Source organism: Gasterosteus aculeatus, chromosome 8 (assembly GCF_964276395.1).
Source record: "Gasterosteus aculeatus chromosome 8, fGasAcu3.hap1.1, whole genome shotgun sequence".
In the NCBI taxonomy this organism is placed as follows: Eukaryota; Metazoa; Chordata; class Actinopteri; order Perciformes; family Gasterosteidae; genus Gasterosteus; species Gasterosteus aculeatus.
Genome location: NC_135695.1, coordinates 20,529,093 through 20,546,802, shown reverse-complemented (window position 1 = coordinate 20,546,802; position 17,710 = coordinate 20,529,093). Strand labels below are relative to the sequence as shown.

At 48.2% G+C, this 17,710-nt stretch overlaps 2 protein-coding genes across 13 annotated transcripts; both read left to right on the top strand.

Moving 5' to 3' along the window:
- The first annotated feature begins 9 nt into the window (after positions 1–9).
- map1sa (microtubule-associated protein 1Sa) lies at positions 10–9,137 on the top strand. The gene is made up of 7 exons (XM_040183312.2): positions 10–203; positions 2,440–2,541; positions 2,983–3,065; positions 3,545–3,685; positions 3,774–6,669; positions 7,006–7,220; positions 7,303–9,137. Exons 1-7 carry the CDS (start codon positions 59–61, stop codon positions 7,456–7,458), a joined length of 3,738 nt encoding a protein of 1,245 aa, XP_040039246.2. The 5' UTR covers positions 10–58; the 3' UTR covers positions 7,459–9,137.
- A 309-nt stretch (positions 9,138–9,446) lies between these two features.
- palm1a (paralemmin 1a) lies at positions 9,447–17,002 on the top strand. Of its 12 annotated transcripts, none has more exons than XM_040183327.2 (11): positions 9,447–9,557; positions 9,924–9,971; positions 11,969–12,008; positions 13,144–13,224; positions 13,791–13,918; positions 14,175–14,238; positions 14,327–14,348; positions 14,437–14,505; positions 14,791–14,856; positions 15,414–15,545; positions 15,961–17,002. In XM_040183327.2, exons 2-11 carry the CDS (start codon positions 9,967–9,969, stop codon positions 16,560–16,562), a joined length of 1,209 nt encoding a protein of 402 aa, XP_040039261.2. In that variant the 5' UTR covers positions 9,447–9,557; positions 9,924–9,966; the 3' UTR covers positions 16,563–17,002. The 12 variants fall into 12 exon arrangements, with proteins under 12 accessions (XP_040039261.2, XP_040039266.2, XP_040039260.2 ...); XM_040183326.2 differs by having other exon boundaries at positions 9,451–9,557; positions 14,782–14,856; XM_078108669.1 differs by lacking the exon at positions 9,447–9,557 and having other exon boundaries at positions 9,846–9,971; positions 14,782–14,856.
- Positions 17,003–17,710: the final 708 nt, after the last annotated feature.

Sequence of the window (17,710 nt, the reverse complement as noted above, 5' to 3'; positions counted from 1 at the left end):
TTGAACCAGCGGGGTGTGGCTGGTGTTTAAGTGACGTCATTAGTGGACCGTCCATACCATGATGGCGTCGGCAGCAGCAACGGAGCGGGGCGACAGTCCCGGCGTTTCCCGGTCTGCGGCGGCGCAGTACTCGGTACTCGTGGTGGTGGGGTCGCTGCGTCCCACCGGTCTGCTGGAGCGACTGCTGAAGCAGATAGACTCAGGTGTGTACTGCTGAAGTTAGTCGGTACCGGAGACTGTAATGTTGACGTTAACACAGGGCAGGAAGTCCGCATTGTTCTTCACAATAAACTGGTCTAACCCTGTTATCCTCTATACAAACTGTCTCCCTGTTCAGGTTTTCTACAGTTTTTATACATGGTGTTTTTTGCTTATTTCTTAGACGATGTGTTCATTTTTTATGTTGTATGGTTTATGTAGGCAGTTTGAAATTTTACAGAAACTCAAGTTAAGTTCTATGGCAGTTTATTTTGAAAACCTTCTCACCGGATGTTTTGTGTTTTATCAAGCTTGACGTTTTTTTCGTGTCGCTTCTGTTAAAAGTAGGTTAACGGTCCAAACACAATGAGAGTTGAATAATACAGCAGTTTAACTTTTACTTTACCCCGTTAACTGTTTCACTTCAGCTTAAAGTTAGTCGTCTAATGTGACTGATGTACTCCAAGAGGAGCAATAATTCACCAGTGTTAGTAAAAATCTATCATACTCATTAATAAAAGAGTATTTCGAATAAAGCAGATTCACGTTGAGAGGTTCATTATTCGTGTAGCAGTGAAAACCAACACTGCCCGACGTTACAAAATCACAGCATCATCCATCATACTGAGACACTAAACTAGCTAAACAACAGTTCAACTGTAACTATCTCTAAAAAAAAACAAATAATCATGTGTTCTACTGCATTCAGCCTCTGCTGCTCCAGGGTGGGTGTCCGCACCCTCGTTCCATCGTCAATACTCTTATCGGTTCTTTTTGATTAATTTGGCGGGGGAAAAAAAGGCCATTCATTTCAACACATTTTATTTTGCTTCATTATCCCACCATTGTGGACCGCACCAGTTCAATGCCATCATATTTTAAATTTGCAAACATTCCTAGGTGGTGGAGTCGACGCTTTGATGCTTGTGCAGTGAGGACAGGCGTCACATGACTGACTTCTCTGTCCAACGTCACCTTTCCGCCAATCACATCCCGTCGAATGAACCACAGACGCCACGTGTCTGCTCTTCTCATCACGTTCTGCTCTCTCCCTTTTTCGCTGGGTCAACATTGCCGTGATGTCGGTTTGGCCCCTTTCAGTCACCTTCTTGTTTTACCTTTTTAACTCCAGTCTGTGAAAACATAATTTAATCTTAACGGCCTTGAGATCCTCAATCAGGGTCAGGTTGACGCCACTGTTCCTTATTGTTTGCATCAGCGGACCAGGAGCGACAAAACGGTAGAAACTGAGTGTTTCTGCAGACTGATTTGCCGTTGCTCCTCTCAGTCGTGAGGGGTCGATTGCATTAAAGGAGTCAAATGGAGCCGTGCTTCTGATCTTGTTCCCTCTGCCACGATGCTCTCACGTCGTACTGAGTCGGAGTCTGTGTGTGTTTCAGAGTCACAAAGTGTGTCTCGGCTCATTCAGTTGTTTTCACTGTGCCACCGTGTGTTTTCGTGGGTCCATCTTTGGGTCAGCGGCCTCTTGGTCTTCAGGGAGCTTTCTGCCGGTCTTCAGCCTGATTTGCTTCCCGCTGGTTTCATGTTCTGTGTGACGCACTAAGAGGAAGCGTGTTACTAAATATCTTCAGCTTCCTGTTTGCTGAGGAGGAAACGGTTCATCTGACAGAGGAAGGAGGAACCGCAGAGGGACTAAGTTTAGTTCGTCACTTCAGACCGAATCTTCTGTGTGTGCTGCACGTTGGACCAGTTCAAACCAGTGAACCGTCTGAGCTCCAGGCTGCTGCTGGTTTGAACATGGCGAAAAACGCTGGTTAGTTTGCTCGGCCCGGATTCACCTCAGAGCAACACCGGAGGCATCCCATAATAATGTGACACACAGACTCCCATTATGCATCAGATCATCTGGTGTTTGTGTTGATTTTTCCCCAAATAGATTCCAGGGAACACAAGGAGCTGCTGTCAGGGCGGACGGCGGCGTTTAGAATCGGTGGATTCTCTGATTTGAGCGCGAGCGTCACGTCCTGAGGACGACACACATGACACGAATCATTCAGCCGTTTACAACACAAACCGCTCAATGCATAAGATCAACGTCCAGCACTGATGCATCATGGGAGGCGATGACAGAGGAGCGCAGAAACGTTTTTTCTGTTCTCCTTATTTACTTCAGCTGTGTGTGTGTGTGTGTGTGTGTGTGTGTGTGTGTGTGTGTGTGTGTGTGTGTGTGTGTGTGTGTGTGCGCGCTGATAACTGTTGTGTTTGTTTTGTGTACTTCAGGTGTGCGCTGCTGGCCTGTGAACCTGGATGTCTCCGTTCTGGACCAGCAGCTGAAACTCTTTGTGTCGAGACACTCTGCCTTCCTGTCGAAGGACGTCCCAGGTGAGACGACAGGAAGTGCCCCCGTCGGTTTGTCCGCACACCTGTGTGTGTGTACTTAGTGTCGCGTTGCAGAAGGTTTCTTCTGCTAAGACCCGGGTCGCTGGTTCAGTAGATTTTGAGGGATTAATGTGTTTGTGTCTTCCGGGTTCCTAAAACTCCCACAATCCTTTGTGCACGTTGTACTTCCTGTCCTCACTAGGTAAACGGGATGGATGTTGTCATATCTACAAACTAGTTTTCCTAAATCTTTGAGCGGCTTTTCGTTTTCCGGTTGATTAGGAAGTTAATTTGTCTCTGATTCTACAGAGTGAAAATGTCTGTGTCAACACACAAACCCCTGTTAAAGGATCTTTGTGGATCAGAAACTCCACCGGGTTCGCTGCTCCACTGTTTTCTTCCTCCCAGCATACTGTGGTCTGATGGTTGATGTCTGTCCTGCAGGACAGAGGACCCTGCAGCACCACGGAGACGTTCTGGACACTCAGGTTGTCGTGAATCCGGCTCACGACTTTGTCTGCTCAGAGGTGAATGAAAGTGTGTCATTAAACACGGCTCTGTGTGCAGCTGATGCAGATCATCACCGGTCGGCGCTCCTCGTTAACGTTGACCCGAGATCAATGGGAGCTTCATTAGTTCCGTAGTGAACAACGAGTCCTTTGAACTAGGCAGAAGGAGAGCTAGCTAATGCTAGCTGTTAGCCTGGTCCTGCTTGGCTAAATATCAGCAGAGCAACGTGTGTCGGTTGCAATGTTATGATGTGTTCAAATGCAATCTGGTAAAATGTAGTTACAGCGGGAAGCTTGACTAAATTCAAGGGTTTTCACATTAATATAACATGGATCTTCGAGATGATAAGAAGAATATTGTACATCATCATCAATGACGAGACTCGATCAAAGTGCAAAGTTTTATATCCTGATTATTTGAATTGTGAGCATTTAGTCAAATCACCGCAACAGATGACAAACAAAGTACATTTATTTTTCTCTAAATGTGTTTTCAGGTGCGGCGGCTCGTCTGTGATCCGTCTGCACACAAACTTCTGGTTCTGGCCGGTCAGTGCGTTGAAGGGTCCGGAGACATTGTGTTCCAGAGAGGCTTCTTCTCGCTCAGCGACTTCGTCCACATCTTTGAGGAGGAGGAGGTGAGAAAGTGTGTGAGGGAGTGTTTTTACCTGCCGTTGTATCGTTCCCTTACGATCCGTCCTGAGTGTCTTCCTCTCTGTTTGGAAGGTCGGACAGTTGTTGAGCTCTACAGACCCGGCCATGAAGGCCCGCCTCACCCTCAGCTGTCCAGATGTTGGTCTCTGGAAGAACTCCGTGTTGGAGAAACACAATCTGCAAGACTACATCCACATCCAGATCAACCCCCCCGCCGTGCTCCCAGAGATGGAGGGTCTGCAGGAGTTCACGGAGTACCTGTCCGAGTCGCTGGAGCCCGAGTCCCTCTTCGACCTCCTGGAGCCCCCGAGCACCGTGGGGTTCCTGAAGCTCTCTCGGCCGTGCTGCTACATCTTCCCCGGAGGGAGGGGGGACGCCGCCTTCTTTGCCGTTAACGGTTTCAACGTGCTGGTGAACGGCGGCTCGGATATCCGCTCCTGCTTCTGGAAACTGGTTCGACACCTGGACCGAATCGACTCGGTGCTGCTGACCCACATCGGCGTGGACAATCTCCCCGGGCTGAACAGTCTGCTGGCGAGGAAGGTAGCGGAGCAAGAGGAAGAGTGTGCTGGACCCCCGAGCGAGGAGGACCGGATGAAGAACCTCGTCTCCCCTGAGATCGGGGTGGTCTTCCTCAATGTCCCCCACAGGTTGAAGTCCTTGCAAGGAGATCCCGGCGAGCTGCGCAGCTGTGACCAGGCGGCGCTCACTCTGCAGAATTTGGAAAGACTTTCCATCAATCCGGAACCTCTCAGCCGGTCCAACGGACCCCGAATAGAACCGGTTATCTTGTTTCAAAAGATGGGAGTGGGCCGCCTGGAGCTCTACCCGCTGAATCCAGTCGCTGGCAGCAGAAACCTCGAAGCTTTCATGCAGCTTTGGCCAAATAAGGGATCCGATGTTAAGGGCTCAGACCTTCCGCTCCCGTGCCTCGTCTCCATTTGTGCTCTGCTGGTCTGGCATCCGTCCAGTCCTCAGGAGAGAATCATCCGGGTGCTTTTCCCAGGGTGCACGCCGCAGACCAAAATTCTGGAGGGGCTTGAAAAACTCAAACATCTAGATTTCCTCAAACATCCGGTCGTGTGTTTGAAGGACCTCGAAGCGCCCAAACCGGACAAACAACCGAAACGGGCAGAGAGTCGGGAAAGCCTTAAGTCCCAGTCTAAGGACGTCAGACCCAGCAGTGCCTTGCAGAAAGACAAACGAGTGGATGTCAAAAAACAGGAGGTGAAAACGATGCCAAAGGCAGCGAGTGACACCACGTCTAAAGAAAAGAAAGATGGGGAAGAAAAGCCCAAACTAAAGGATCCAGAAGCAAAATTAAAGCCACAAAAAACAACTGAAAAGCTTGTTCCAAAGAAAGAAGCGTCACGAGAAGAGAAAAAGGAAGCAAAAAAGAAGGACGAGAAGGTCGCGGTCGCTGTAAAGAGGGAAGAGAGTGGAGAGAAAAAGAAGGAAGCTGTGAAGAAAGAAATTCCAAGCACAAAAGTAAAGAAAGACCTCAAACCGGAACCAAAAAAAGACAGACAGAAGGATGTAAAAACAGAGGAGAAGAAAACCGCTCGACCAGCTGTAAGAGAAGTAAAGAAAGCAACAAGTGGGCCCTCGAGTACGGAGCTAAAGAAGGCTTTGGGAAAGAGTGGGACTCTACCAAAGAAAGACTCTTTGTTTTCAGGGACAAAAGGCAAACCAGGTTCAAAGGAGAAGGAAAACCAGAAGGCGGCCGATGGCGTCAAGGCGTCCACGCCTGAGGACGAATTTGAAAGACTTCGATTGGAGGACAAAAACGGGAACAACTCAAAGGTCACAAACTCAGACGGCGCAAAAACCAATGGGAACCACACCTCGATGGTAGAGAGTCCAGAGACGTTCCGCTGCATGGGGACGGACCAGGTCGCCGGGGACGATGGCGTCCTCGGCGCGAGAGGATCCGGCCTTGGCTTTGAGGGCAACGGGACCTCCGGCTGTGGCTCCCCGAGGGCAGGTCTGGAAAAGTCCTGTCAGGATAAACCGTCGGGTCCTCTGACGCTCAGTCCTTTCAAAGACATCTCGCCAGACTCCTCCATCACCATGACCTCCACGCCCGCCGAGCTGGGTTCTCCTCACTCGACAGAAGTCGACGGATCCCTGTTGGCTTCTTTAGAGCAAGAGTCGCCCAAAGGCCCCGTGGGAGACGGCGTCCGTTCCAACGCACACGTTGGGGACTCAAACACCGGGACGGCCTCGCCTGCGGAATCAAACCACAACGGGTTCGGTGGGTCGGAGGATCACATCCACGGGATGTCCGAGCTCATCTCGGATGTTCCGCACGACGTGGATCTCTGCTTGGTTTCGCCTTGTGAGTTCCAGCATCCCAAAGCTCCCGACAACCATCAGCAGCGCGTGAGCCCCGGCCTCGCCGCCGCCTCGCCCGACCCCTCTGACGACAACAACAACAACAACAACAACCACTCGCAGGATCAAAGCAGCAGCGACTGCCCTTCAATCGACAGCCAGGGAACTCCGCCCGCATCGGTCAGCAACTCCGTCCCGACCGACTCCGACGTGCCCCCCTGTTCAGAGGAATGTCCGTCCGTCACAACAGAAATGGACTCTGATGATGACGATGATTCCGGTAGCTTTTTCCCGCCCAGTCATCCTTCTGGTCCCCAGTACTCCCACAAGGGAGGTCAAGACCCCCCACCCGCCCCGGTCAAGGATCTGCCCCCGTTGCCGCCCCAGCATGGCGCCTGCATGGCCGACGCAGAGGCCGGCAAGAGCCTGAAGGGTTCCACGGCCAAAGCCAAGAAACCCACCACTAAGGCACAGAACGCCACCCCTGGGAACGCCGCCGCCGCCCCCAACGGAAAGCCCAAGGCCGGTGGCCCCTTGGGGTCCATGAAGATAACCTCCAGCCTTGAGGCGAAGCCCTCGTCCAGAAGCTCGCTCGGAGGCTCCAGGCTTGGTCCTACAAAACCCCCATCCTCAGGTAGGCGGGTCCAAACACACATGGAGGGCGCTGACGTACAGGAAGCAGACACAGTGCTCGTGTTAAACTGTGATTCGCTGCACATTATATGATGCTGCTGGGGCCCTTGAGTATCATTAAATTGATTTTATTTCAGCAATATAATGCTGAATGTCTCCTTTATGGCCCATGAGCTCTGTTTGCAACCTTCCAGCTCTGCCAAACAAAGTGTTCTCGGTGCATTTAGTTCTTTTGTTTCAATCACCGCTCCTCACAATAATAACTAAGATTATTATTATTTGTTTATCCTTTGTTGGGGAAATCGGTTTTAACCTCATTGCCCTGACTTCCTCCCAGCTTCCAAGGCTGCCGGTCCTGCAGGTTCCGCGGTCTATGTGGACCTGGCCTACCTGCCGTCTGGCTGTGCCTCCTCGACCGTGGGCCTGGACCTGTTTAGGCGCCTTCGCTCCTCGTATTACATCATCAGCGGAGACAATCCGGAGAAGGAGGTGGCGATGAGGAGCATCCTGGACGCCCTGCTTGAGGGGAAGAGCAGCTGGCCGGAGGTTCAGGTCCGTAAATACGAACGATAACGTTTGTCCGCTTCACTGTCTTGTGCCCTGTTCTCTAATTGGTTTGTTTTCCTGGCCTCAGGTGACTCTGATCCCAACGTTTGATTCGCTGGCGATGCACGAGTGGTACCAGGAGACCCACAACCGGCAGAAGGAGCTTTCAATCACCGTGCTGGGCAGCAACAGCACCGTAGCCATGCAGGAGGAGACCTTTCCCGCCTGCAAGGTGGAGTTCTAAACCGGAAGCCGCTGCCCACTGGAGGCCCCGCCCACTGGAGGCCCCGCCCACTGCACACCCTGTCCACCTCACCTGTGAACCGGTGGAAACGTAGAGTAGACTTGAGTGGTTGCCCCAGTTGCATGCTGACCGTTGAAAGGTCTCAATAATAATCTGTCCCCTGAATCTGAATTCCGCCCACTTTGGTTGTCATAGTTACTGAGTATGCTCACCCACTTGCTCTTATTCTGAAGGACAGTAAAGCAGGAGGTCGAGCTGCTGGTCTATTTAAAAACAAAACAAAACAAAAAACAAACTGCGTGACATCACTTCCGGTCACTTCATCTCTGCTGGATCCGATCCTTTAACTCTCCTGCTAACTAGCATTAGCACTTTAGCATGAGTCTGACGTCACCGTTTGACGTTTGCTCGGCGTTTAGCTTCAATGTTGGTTTCACTTTAGTTTTTGAGTCAAGCAGAAATGCAAAATGGAGACGTTCCTTTTGTAAATGAATAATTATCTTGTTAATATTTGATTATGAGTCAAAAACGTAATCAATACATTTGTGCTCTTTATCGCATCATTTCATCTGGTAACTTGGATAAATATCTCAGAATGACATCTTAACTACGAGATCTCAATTCTCAAAAGATTTTTAATTTGTCACCAATAGAGTTTATTCTGCTGATTACGAGGTACAGAGTTTGAGTTTTTCTTGTTTATTTTTTCAGTAGAGGAAATGTTTCGATCCAGCAGAGTTTTTACTGGTATTTGGGACCACATGTTGCCTTTAAACACAGATCTCCGATCAGTTTCTATCAGAGCGTCCTGCAGCTTTACCACTTTGTTCTGGGACTTGCTCTAAATACTACATCTCCCATGAGCCTCGGCTGCTCTGTCATTTTAATTTAACTCCGCTGAATTGATGTCAAAGTTAATTAATCTGACTGACTGCAGTTTGGAAGTCAATGATCGGATACTTCCCACAGCAGTGCTTTCTGGGACTTGTAGTGCTTCTCCAGATGACTTAAAACAGCTGCTTGAATCTGTAGAAGTCCATATTTGTTCAGAAATGTTTCTTATTTTGGATAAAATCTGTCCGTTAACATTCAACCACACATTTCAGTTTTAACTTATTTATTTATTTCAATTCATGTCTGCTTTCTAAACTTTGGTTTCAGCTGCAGCTTAATTTTAGGTTTGCTCCCAAGTCAAAGTTAATTGATCGGTATTCACATCTGATCTCAATAGAAGTATCTGAAGTGTTAACGGATCAATAATTTATCTGGTTATTGAGCCGCATTGTGACTGTTGCTGCAAAATCAAATGAGGTTTCAACCGTAAAGTTAAAAGATCAAAGTCGTCATTTAGAGAAAAAAAAATTGTAAACTAAAAAAAAATGAACAGTTTAATTCACAGAATAGTTATTTGAAGATTATAATAATTGTAAGTAATTTCCTTATTTTGGCTTTCGATCACTAAATCAAGAACTTCATTCTCCTGATTTTAATTGTTTTACATGGAGTTAAAACGTTTTTTCTCTAACTAACGACCTACTTTTCACCTTTTTGTCATCAGCCTTTCTAAAACAATTGAAGTGTTAACGATGTCATTTTTTAGATTTAGTTTTCACACAGACACAATTTCTGACTTGAACACTAATTTGAATGATTCTTTCAAAATAAAAGTTTCCCTTTAACAATTGCTTTAGTGTGGTTTATTGTGAAAAGACTCAACAAGTTTATGTGACCCAGAAGATTTAAGGTTCTCCGCGTGCTTGAAGTAATGTCACATTAATAACTGCTTCTTCCCGACAGGTTCCCATAGATTGTGGTTTAATCTGGATTTTGATCAATACGCTGCGACTATCATCATTATTATTATTCACATTACTTTCACTAGAAAGTATTTACTGTATTTATTGCGCGTGTGTTGATTGATTGATTGATTGATTGATTGGATGTGTCTGTGGCGCAGTGGGGTGTCGCCCCCTGCTGGACCTTCAGCATAAACACACGTTGTCTCAGATGGAAGCTGATCGATCCCTGATCAGTTATGCTGGTCTCTGTTGACCTTCCGTTGGGCGTCGCCGTCGTAGCGGATGTCTCGTGTGTAAAAGGTGAGTTTTCTCCCTGATCACTTCACCAATCTGTGTTTTAGTACTACTAGTACTTTAATTGTATATAGCGCGTCTCTGTGGACTCAAATACAATTTAGACAAATGGAACAAAACAAAAGGAACATGAAAGGTAATTTTAAAGATCGGCCCGTCGGGATGTGCAGATGAGCTGGAAAGAAACGTTTAACGGAGCTTTTGCTCCTCGTGAGGACAAAGGGGCGCAATGAGATACGAGTTATTGAATGAAACTGAACCCGATCACTGACGTCACCACTACCGATCACATCGATGCTGGTGTCTACCCTCTGCGTCCTCTCCCCCCCCTCCTCCCCCGATGGGCGGGTCTCTTTTCTCTCTCGGATGCAGATCAGATGATTCGGGCTGCAGCGGACTGATCTCACGGTCAGACATGGAGTGAGTACTTTTATTTCTTCATTTCTCCTCCTTGTGTTCGATTCCGTCTCGCGTGTTTCTTGTGGACGCGGAGGGTGAGTTTAGTGTCCCGCGTGTGTCTCCGTGTGCGGCATCAGTCCTGCGGGGCTGCTGAGTCAGGGTCTCTACCCCGGTGATGGGGGGTCGGGGGGGGGGGGGGGGAATGCACCAAAAGTCCGTCCGGAAAACGCCGGAGCGGCGAAGGCGTGACGGCGCGGAGGCTTCGGGGTGAAACGACGTCCCTTCGGAACCTTCTGAGGGTTCTGGTCTACTTTTCACAGCCCATCGATGAGCAGCACGAGCCTCTCCAATTGCATATCGATCCGGCTTTTTGCCATCACGGACCCGATTTATAATCAATGCCGGCTGTCAAGCTGAGGAGGTTTAGACATCTTCCGGGTGGGGTTTTCAAAATAAAGGCTTCGTGGAGGGGGGGCACATTAATGGTGATAAACTCTCTTTGTTTAGCAGCGTTCATAGAGATGAGAGAACTACAATATTTTTTCTTCAAGAATATCTCCAATCTAACATTTTCTCACCGATCGATGTCGTGACTCATCAGACGGAGGAGGGGATGGTCAGTCTCTTCTTCTACAGCCTCCGATTAGAAAAAGGACAACCACCAATTACCAGTTTACCATAAATGAGTTAGCGCCTCCTTGGTTCAATAACAGGGATTTTAATCACAGCAATGAATTAAGAGAGCGAAAAATAATTAAAGGGAACATTTTCCAAACTCTGACAACAACGTGTCCGCTAAACTGCTTATCGTGTGAACCATTTGTGTCTTATGCATTGAATGTTATGTGGTTCATTCTGTTCACGTGACATCTTTTGACCTTCTGACCATCGTGCCGGAGGGATCGCTTCTTCCTCTTTTCACCCCTTAAAGGTTCAATTTAATTGGAAACATCCAACAGATGAATGACATGCAGAACCCTACAACCAGTTCCAAGAATAAAAACACTCCCCGTATCACAACCTGTGATTTAAACTGGTTTCCAGTATCAGACCCTGAAATTGAACTGTCTTCCCTTGGTCCCAGTGCATCTATCAGACCTTATAGTTGAACTGGTTTCCAGTGGTCCCAGTACAAGTATCGGACCCTGTGGTGTTTTCCCTCTGCTGCTCAGATTCTCTGTTGTGCAGCCCGGTCTCCATGGAGACGGACCGGAGCTTTGTTCTGAATCCTTTTGAGTTCAGAAACTGTGGAGCTCAGCAGAGTTCAGCTCGTCCTCTTCAACAGCTGCAGCGACGCTCCGATTCTGTACTTCTGCTCTCATCTTCTTTTTCATGCCTTTAACGAGTTGAGCATATTTTAATTCATGACACATGTCGTGATAGCTAAAACTATCAAAGATAAAAAAATATGTGATATGTGACTGAAACGGATAAGTGTCAAATCGGAAATAGTTGCCATTTTTAAAAATGTATTTTTGAAAACAATCTTTGATGTTTCATCCTTTTGTCTGTGTGTGTGTGTGTGTATATATATATATATTATATATATATATATATATATATATATATATATATATATATATATATATATATATATATATATATATATATATATATGTACACACACAAGCATCTTGCAGCTGTTGTCTGCTGACGGACAGGAGAGTTTTAGTGGCTGCGGGCTAACCGCTAGCGGCTAACTCTCATGTGACAGTCAGGCCTCAGTCTGCACATCAACAGCAGCTTTGTGACTCAAACATCCAGAACATCCGATCAGCTGAGCGAGATGCGGATGTTTATGCAAACTCAGGAAAGACATGAGGAAAAGAAACCCCACACAAATACGTTTCAGAATAAATAGAAACAAGATGTATGTTAATAACGCAACAATAGTTTGATAATATGGAAATAAATAAATAATGTAAAATAAATGGTGAAATTATGGTGCTTGAAATTTACAGCACAATACATTATAATGTAAAATAAAGTAATATTGACGATGCTCCCCCCCCCCCCAGGGTCAGTGAGGCTCAGCAGGATCGACAGCAGCTACTCGCGGTGAGTGTAATTTACATACAGTCAGTGAACACACCATCTCAAAACACACACACACACGTGCACACACACATATGAATGTTTCTGATATATAACCTCTGATGGCAGCAGATATTTAAACCTACCCCCCCGCCCCCCCCCCCCGCCCCTCTGCTTCTGAGCTCTTTTACTAATGCACTTATTGATCCACACACACACACACACACACACACTTCCTGTGTAACTTAATCCTCCTGCTATGACTCCAGCTTAGTTTTAACTCGCCGTAGTGAAGGATCACGGCTCTTCAGGCGTCACTGTTTAACCACTAATTCATTTGGACGGGTTTTAGAAACTCTACCGTTCGTAGATATTTAAATCAAAATGCTTCATTATAAAACATTTGATGCTTCTTCCCTCACAGGATTTGTATACAGGTAACAAAGTACTCCATGAGTATGAGACGTTTAGATCCATAACAAACCCTCTGGTCATGGAAGAGGTTTGTTTTTGCCTTTTAGCTGGTTTAACAGTCTACGTAGACTGTTAAACCACAGTTACTCTCATTGTCCTGCTGATTCCTCACAGCTCATTTTGTTTGTGAGTCCTCTGACGTTCAAGAGAACAAAGCTACAAATAACGCATGAAGTATGTCCACCTCCTACAAGCGGCGTGGGGGCTTAAACACCGCTTCAGCCGACCTTCGTTTTATCACCAGTAGTAGTGGCAGAGCATGGAAGTAACATGTGTTAGTACTGTAGTAGTATGAGTACTGTAGTAGTAGTACATCTACTGTGTGTGCATATTGGATAACATATATAAAGCATGAAGTCCAGTTCAGGCGAAAGCTGTTGTCTGCAAACCGAATCCGATATTAAAAAAAAAAGACACGACCAGCCTCTCGTCCCTCGTCCCTCACAATAGCAAAGTCGTCCGGCGGGCCGTCCGCACTGCGGCGGCGGGCGGGCGGATTTGGGTTTGACGTGTGATATTTAGTGCGTGTATGTAGCGCTTATGTAGTTTATGATCGGCGCACGGCGAGCTGACGAGGCAAAAATAAGAAGCCGGCCGCAGTGTTCAGTTCACACCCGTCTGACTTCTGTTAAATGAAAACACCCCAACGCAACGTTCTCTCCTTCCTCCTCTTATCGCGCGTCAGGAGAAGAGGAAGTGGCAGACGGAGCTGGAGAACAAGAAGCGTCAGCTGGAGGACGACAGGAGGGCCCTGCAGCACCTGAAGGTGAGCCGGGTCGGTGGTTGGGATCCCCGCTGAGGGCAAATCAGTCGACCAATCAAATCAACACTCAAAAACAAGTACACAAATGTGTGTAACAACTGATTATACAAAAGAATCAACAGAGTAGACGTGGTTCCTCGTTGGTCCTCCGGCCTCTCCATACTTCACAGATCTGTTTTACAGCGCAGATCCAGATGTGAGGTCACCCTGAGCTCTGTGAGGCCGTGAACAGCTGCACAGTAAAAAATACCTCCAACAGACCTCAGATCAGCCCCCTTTACTGCAGGAAGCCCAGAGGGGCTCTTGACCCCCTTTCTGCCTCTGACCCGCAGCAACTGCTTTCAAATAACTGAGTATTTTTACCCGACAGCTGCTCGTTCACCGTATCAACTGGTCTGCAGTCAGCGCGGATTCACTTTGAATTCTGGCTGCAATTATTAAGTCATTTTTCACATGTTTTACTTTGTCGCAGACAGAACTGTCCCCTTGATGAATGATGATTTTAGATCTTTATGTTGGACCAACAAGCCAGTACCTTTAAATACTTGATGATTGTACTTCCTGCTCAGTCGAAGGCTCTGAGGGAGCGCTGGCTGCTGGACGGAGCGCCCTCTGCTGGACCGGAACAGGACGAAGTGAGGAGACAACTGGAGCAGGACGAGGCCAAGGCCCGGAGCCTGGAGGAGGCCATCAACAGGTCTGATCTGATTTAATCTCATCTGATACGAGCTAATCCCATTGGGTCTACTGTAAAGCATTAAATGCACAACGGCACAGGTCATCCCTCCACAGTGCAGACGGGAGCTGATCACAGATCAGCCAGACTGCCGAGGGAGCCGCTTTGACTACTTGTGAAAGAAACGTGCACACACCGAAAGATGTGCGGCTCCTTGAAGCACATGCGAGGAGTTATCGAGTGAATGAAAGTGAAATATTCACCTTGTGTGTCGCAGGTTGGAGAAGGAGGTGGTCGGTTTGGAAAGTGGAGGCGTGGACCAGGCGGCGGCACAAACAACCGTGAGTGTGCACGCACGCATGGATATACTTCGGTTCTAATGAACTCTGCGTGAAGCTGAACTTCCTGTTTCTGTCTGTGTCCCTGAAGGTGTCATCAGGATCCGTTAAAGGTACATTTATCCTTCTTGTTTGTTTGTTTCGTCGTTGTTGTGTCTCCTCTTCCTCTCACTGTGTGTGTGTGTGTGTGTCCCTGATCAGCTGTAAAGGTCAAAGGTCACAGTGGCCGTCAGCACGACAGAGCTGCGGCCTCAGATCAGATAGTTCAAGGTGAGACTTTGCTGAACTCCACTGTGTTCTGCAGTCAGATTACAGGTCAATTCAGATTCCTCACATCATAGTTATCAGATCGCAGTGTTGAGTTATATTAGCGACAATTCAGATTACAGTAATCAGATTACAGTAATCAGATTACAGTAATCAGATTACAGCAGTCATACTACAGTGGTCTGATTAAAGTGAGTCAAAGAGGAAGCGGTGCTTTAATGACCTCAGAGCTTCAGTCTTCACTCTGTCTGTGTGCTCGCCTCCCCTCTCTCCCATGAGCCTTTGCAGAGGTCAAAGTTCACAAAACCTCCCGAAAGAACAAAGCGAAAGAGGCGACGGACGAGATGAAGAGAGGTGAGTCACAGAAGGACTCCTCCTCGTACCCATAACAGGACGCCCTCCATCAGTCCTCGCCTGCATTATCGCGTTATCTGACTCAAGAGCCCAACGCCACATTTGATCTAGTTCACCACATCCAGCACCTTCATACATATACATTGAGGACTATTTATTTACATATTGGTTATAGACCTTATTTTATACGTTTCTGACCCGCCGCCTTCGCAGTAAACTCTGGTTCTCTGGTAAAAACCTGTCAATCACAATCACAAGAAACCTGTCAATCGCAAGGAAGTCCCACCCTAAATGAAACCGTGCTTTACAGTCTATTAATTTACTCTTAATAGACAACAATAAACTAAACGAACACTGCGTGCGTATTGTTCAAAATGTCACATATTTTGGACATAATGTCTCATTGACCGATCGACACTGGAAGTTTGTGTTTGTGTCTTTATGAGTAACATTTAACCAGCTGTCTGTCTCTCCGTCTGTCCCTCTGAGTCTTTAATTCTGTCTAATGTCTCATGCGTTTGTCCCGTGTGTCCTCCTCTAACCCCTCCTCCCTGCAGCCATGTACTCGGTGGAGATCACTGTAGAGCGGGACAAAGTGACGGGAGAAACCAGGGTTCTGTCCACTAACACCACACTTCCTGTTGACCTGTCTCACCAAGGGGTCAAAGTTTACGAGGACGAGACGAAAGGTGACGTCAGCGTATAAGAAATAGGTCACCTGCTGAACCACGATGGGATAAGTTGATCCTTTTTTGGGGGGGGGGGGGGGGGCGTAGTCATAGTGGGGACAGAAAGACCTTCTCACGGCAGATCACCCAATACGTCCCACAAGGTTCAAGGAGGCTTTCAGAAGCCTGACTGCATGTTCACCCTGCACCTCCTCTTCCTCCTCTTCCTCATGTCTCGGTGAAGCCTAATGTTGAACGATAACAACCAAAAACACGTTCAGCTGAGGCCTGAAGGAGGAGGAGGAGGAGGAGGAAGACTTCAGCTGTGGTGGCCTGATTGAAGGTTGAGTGACATCACACGGTGTAGGACGATAGTCGGCTCCTATTGGTGTCCCGGTCCGGCCTCTCACCCTGACCCCGACTCTGTCTCCCCCAGTGGTCCACGAGATGAACGGCGAAGATGGCGTCCAGCCGCTCAGCTCGTCGGAGGTCGAAGAGCTCATTAGCAAAGCCGACCAGACCTCGGTGACGCCACAGGCCGCCGCCGCGGCGACCCCTCCGCCGACCGCGGTGACCCCTCCGCCGACCGTGTTGGTCCAGGAGGAGGTGCGTCCCGAGTCGCGGCCGGCCGAGGTCACCGGGCTGGAGACGCAAGAGGGCGGAGGGCCGAGCGTGGCCGGGGCCAGCGCCGAGAACCCCGTCACCATGGTGTTCATGGGATATCAGAGCGTGGAGGACGAGGACGAGACCAAGAAGGTTCTGGGTTTGAAGGGGACAGTGAAAGCCGAGCTGGTGCTCCTCCACGACGCCAACGGGAAAACATCGCCGGGCGAAGGGCGCGAGGAGGCCGGCGGGCCTCACGCACCAGACCCGCCTCCGGCTGCGGCTCCGCCTCCAGCGGCCTCTCCCGCTACCCCGCCCTCCACCAAACCTACGGAGCCGTCGGCGGCGAGCAACGGGGAGACGGAGGAGGGGAAGGAGGGAGTGGGGGAGGGGAAGAAGGTGAAGCAGCCGTGCAAGTGCTGCAGCATCATGTGATCCTGCAGGGGGCGCCGCCTCCAGGTCTAATCATATTAAAACGAAAAAGAACGGAGACTTTCCGGGACATAAACTACAGGAAGTAAACTCCACGCACTGCCCTCTGCTCCGCCTCTAACAACATGACATCATTTCCTGTTTCTTCATTCTCTTGTTCTATAAAACCTCTCAACTTTTTTTCTAATTTCTTGAAGCCTTTTTACTTTTGTACTCATGTTTCCAGCTGTGACGCCTGATTGAGTCTGATTAGCTTAGCGTTAGCTTTAGCATTAGCTTGTAGCATTAACCTCCTCTCTCTCTTTATAAGCTCCACCGTAAAAAACAGTGAATTAATTTTAGAGTTGTATTTATTTAATTTTGTAAGTTTCTCCTGCAGACTTTCATGATTCTGTTTGTTGGAGTTTTATAAAAGAGAAAATAAAAGCATAACGAAAACACAAGAACTTGATTCTGTATTTTTGTTTGCTGAGGCTCACCAAAGACTCCATCACCTCCATCTCAGACTGCCCCACCTAAACCAACTCCATCACCTCCATCTCAGACTGCCCCACCTAAACCAACTCCATCACCTCCATCTCAGACTGCCCCACCTAAACCAACTCCTTCACCTCCATCTCACACTGCCCCACCTAAACCAACTCCATCACCTCCATCTCAGACTGCCCCACCTAAACCAACTCCATCACCTCCATCTCAGACTGACCCAGCTAAACCAACTCCATCACCTCCATCTCAGACTGCCCCACCTAAACCAACTCCATCACCTCCATCTCAGACTGCCCCACCTAAACCAAGTCCATCACCTCCATCTCAGACTGCCCCACCTAAACCAACTCCATCACCTCCATCTCAGACTGCCCCACCTAAACCAACTCCATCACCTCCATCTCAGACTGCCCCACCTAAACCAACTCCATCACCTCCATCTCAGACTGCCCCACCTAAACCAACTCCTTCACCTCCATCTCAGACTGCCCCACCTAAACCAACTCCTTCATCGCAGCTGGAACTACTTTTTGTCAAAGAAGCACCGAGAGACGTTTTGTCGTCTGAGGTCCAGAGAATCAGGCTGAATAAACCAAAAGTGTAAATAGAAATTAGAAGGAAACTAAATTGAACTAAATGAAGTCTCCTACATGTCCCAGGAT

Coding starts and splice junctions, on each gene's coding strand:
- palm1a (XM_078108669.1), top strand. CDS start 9,892: ATGGGCGGGTCTCTTTTCTCTCTCGGATGCAGATCAGATGATTCGGGC. Junction 12,009..13,143: donor ATCGACAGCAGCTACTCGCG/GTGAGTGTAATT, acceptor ATCGCGCGTCAG/GAGAAGAGGAAGTGGCAGAC. Junction 13,225..13,790: donor GGGCCCTGCAGCACCTGAAG/GTGAGCCGGGTC, acceptor CTTCCTGCTCAG/TCGAAGGCTCTGAGGGAGCG.
- map1sa (XM_040183312.2), top strand. CDS start 59: ATGATGGCGTCGGCAGCAGCAACGGAGCGGGGCGACAGTCCCGGCGTT. Junction 204..2,439: donor GCTGAAGCAGATAGACTCAG/GTGTGTACTGCT, acceptor TGTGTACTTCAG/GTGTGCGCTGCTGGCCTGTG. Junction 3,686..3,773: donor ACATCTTTGAGGAGGAGGAG/GTGAGAAAGTGT, acceptor TCTGTTTGGAAG/GTCGGACAGTTGTTGAGCTC.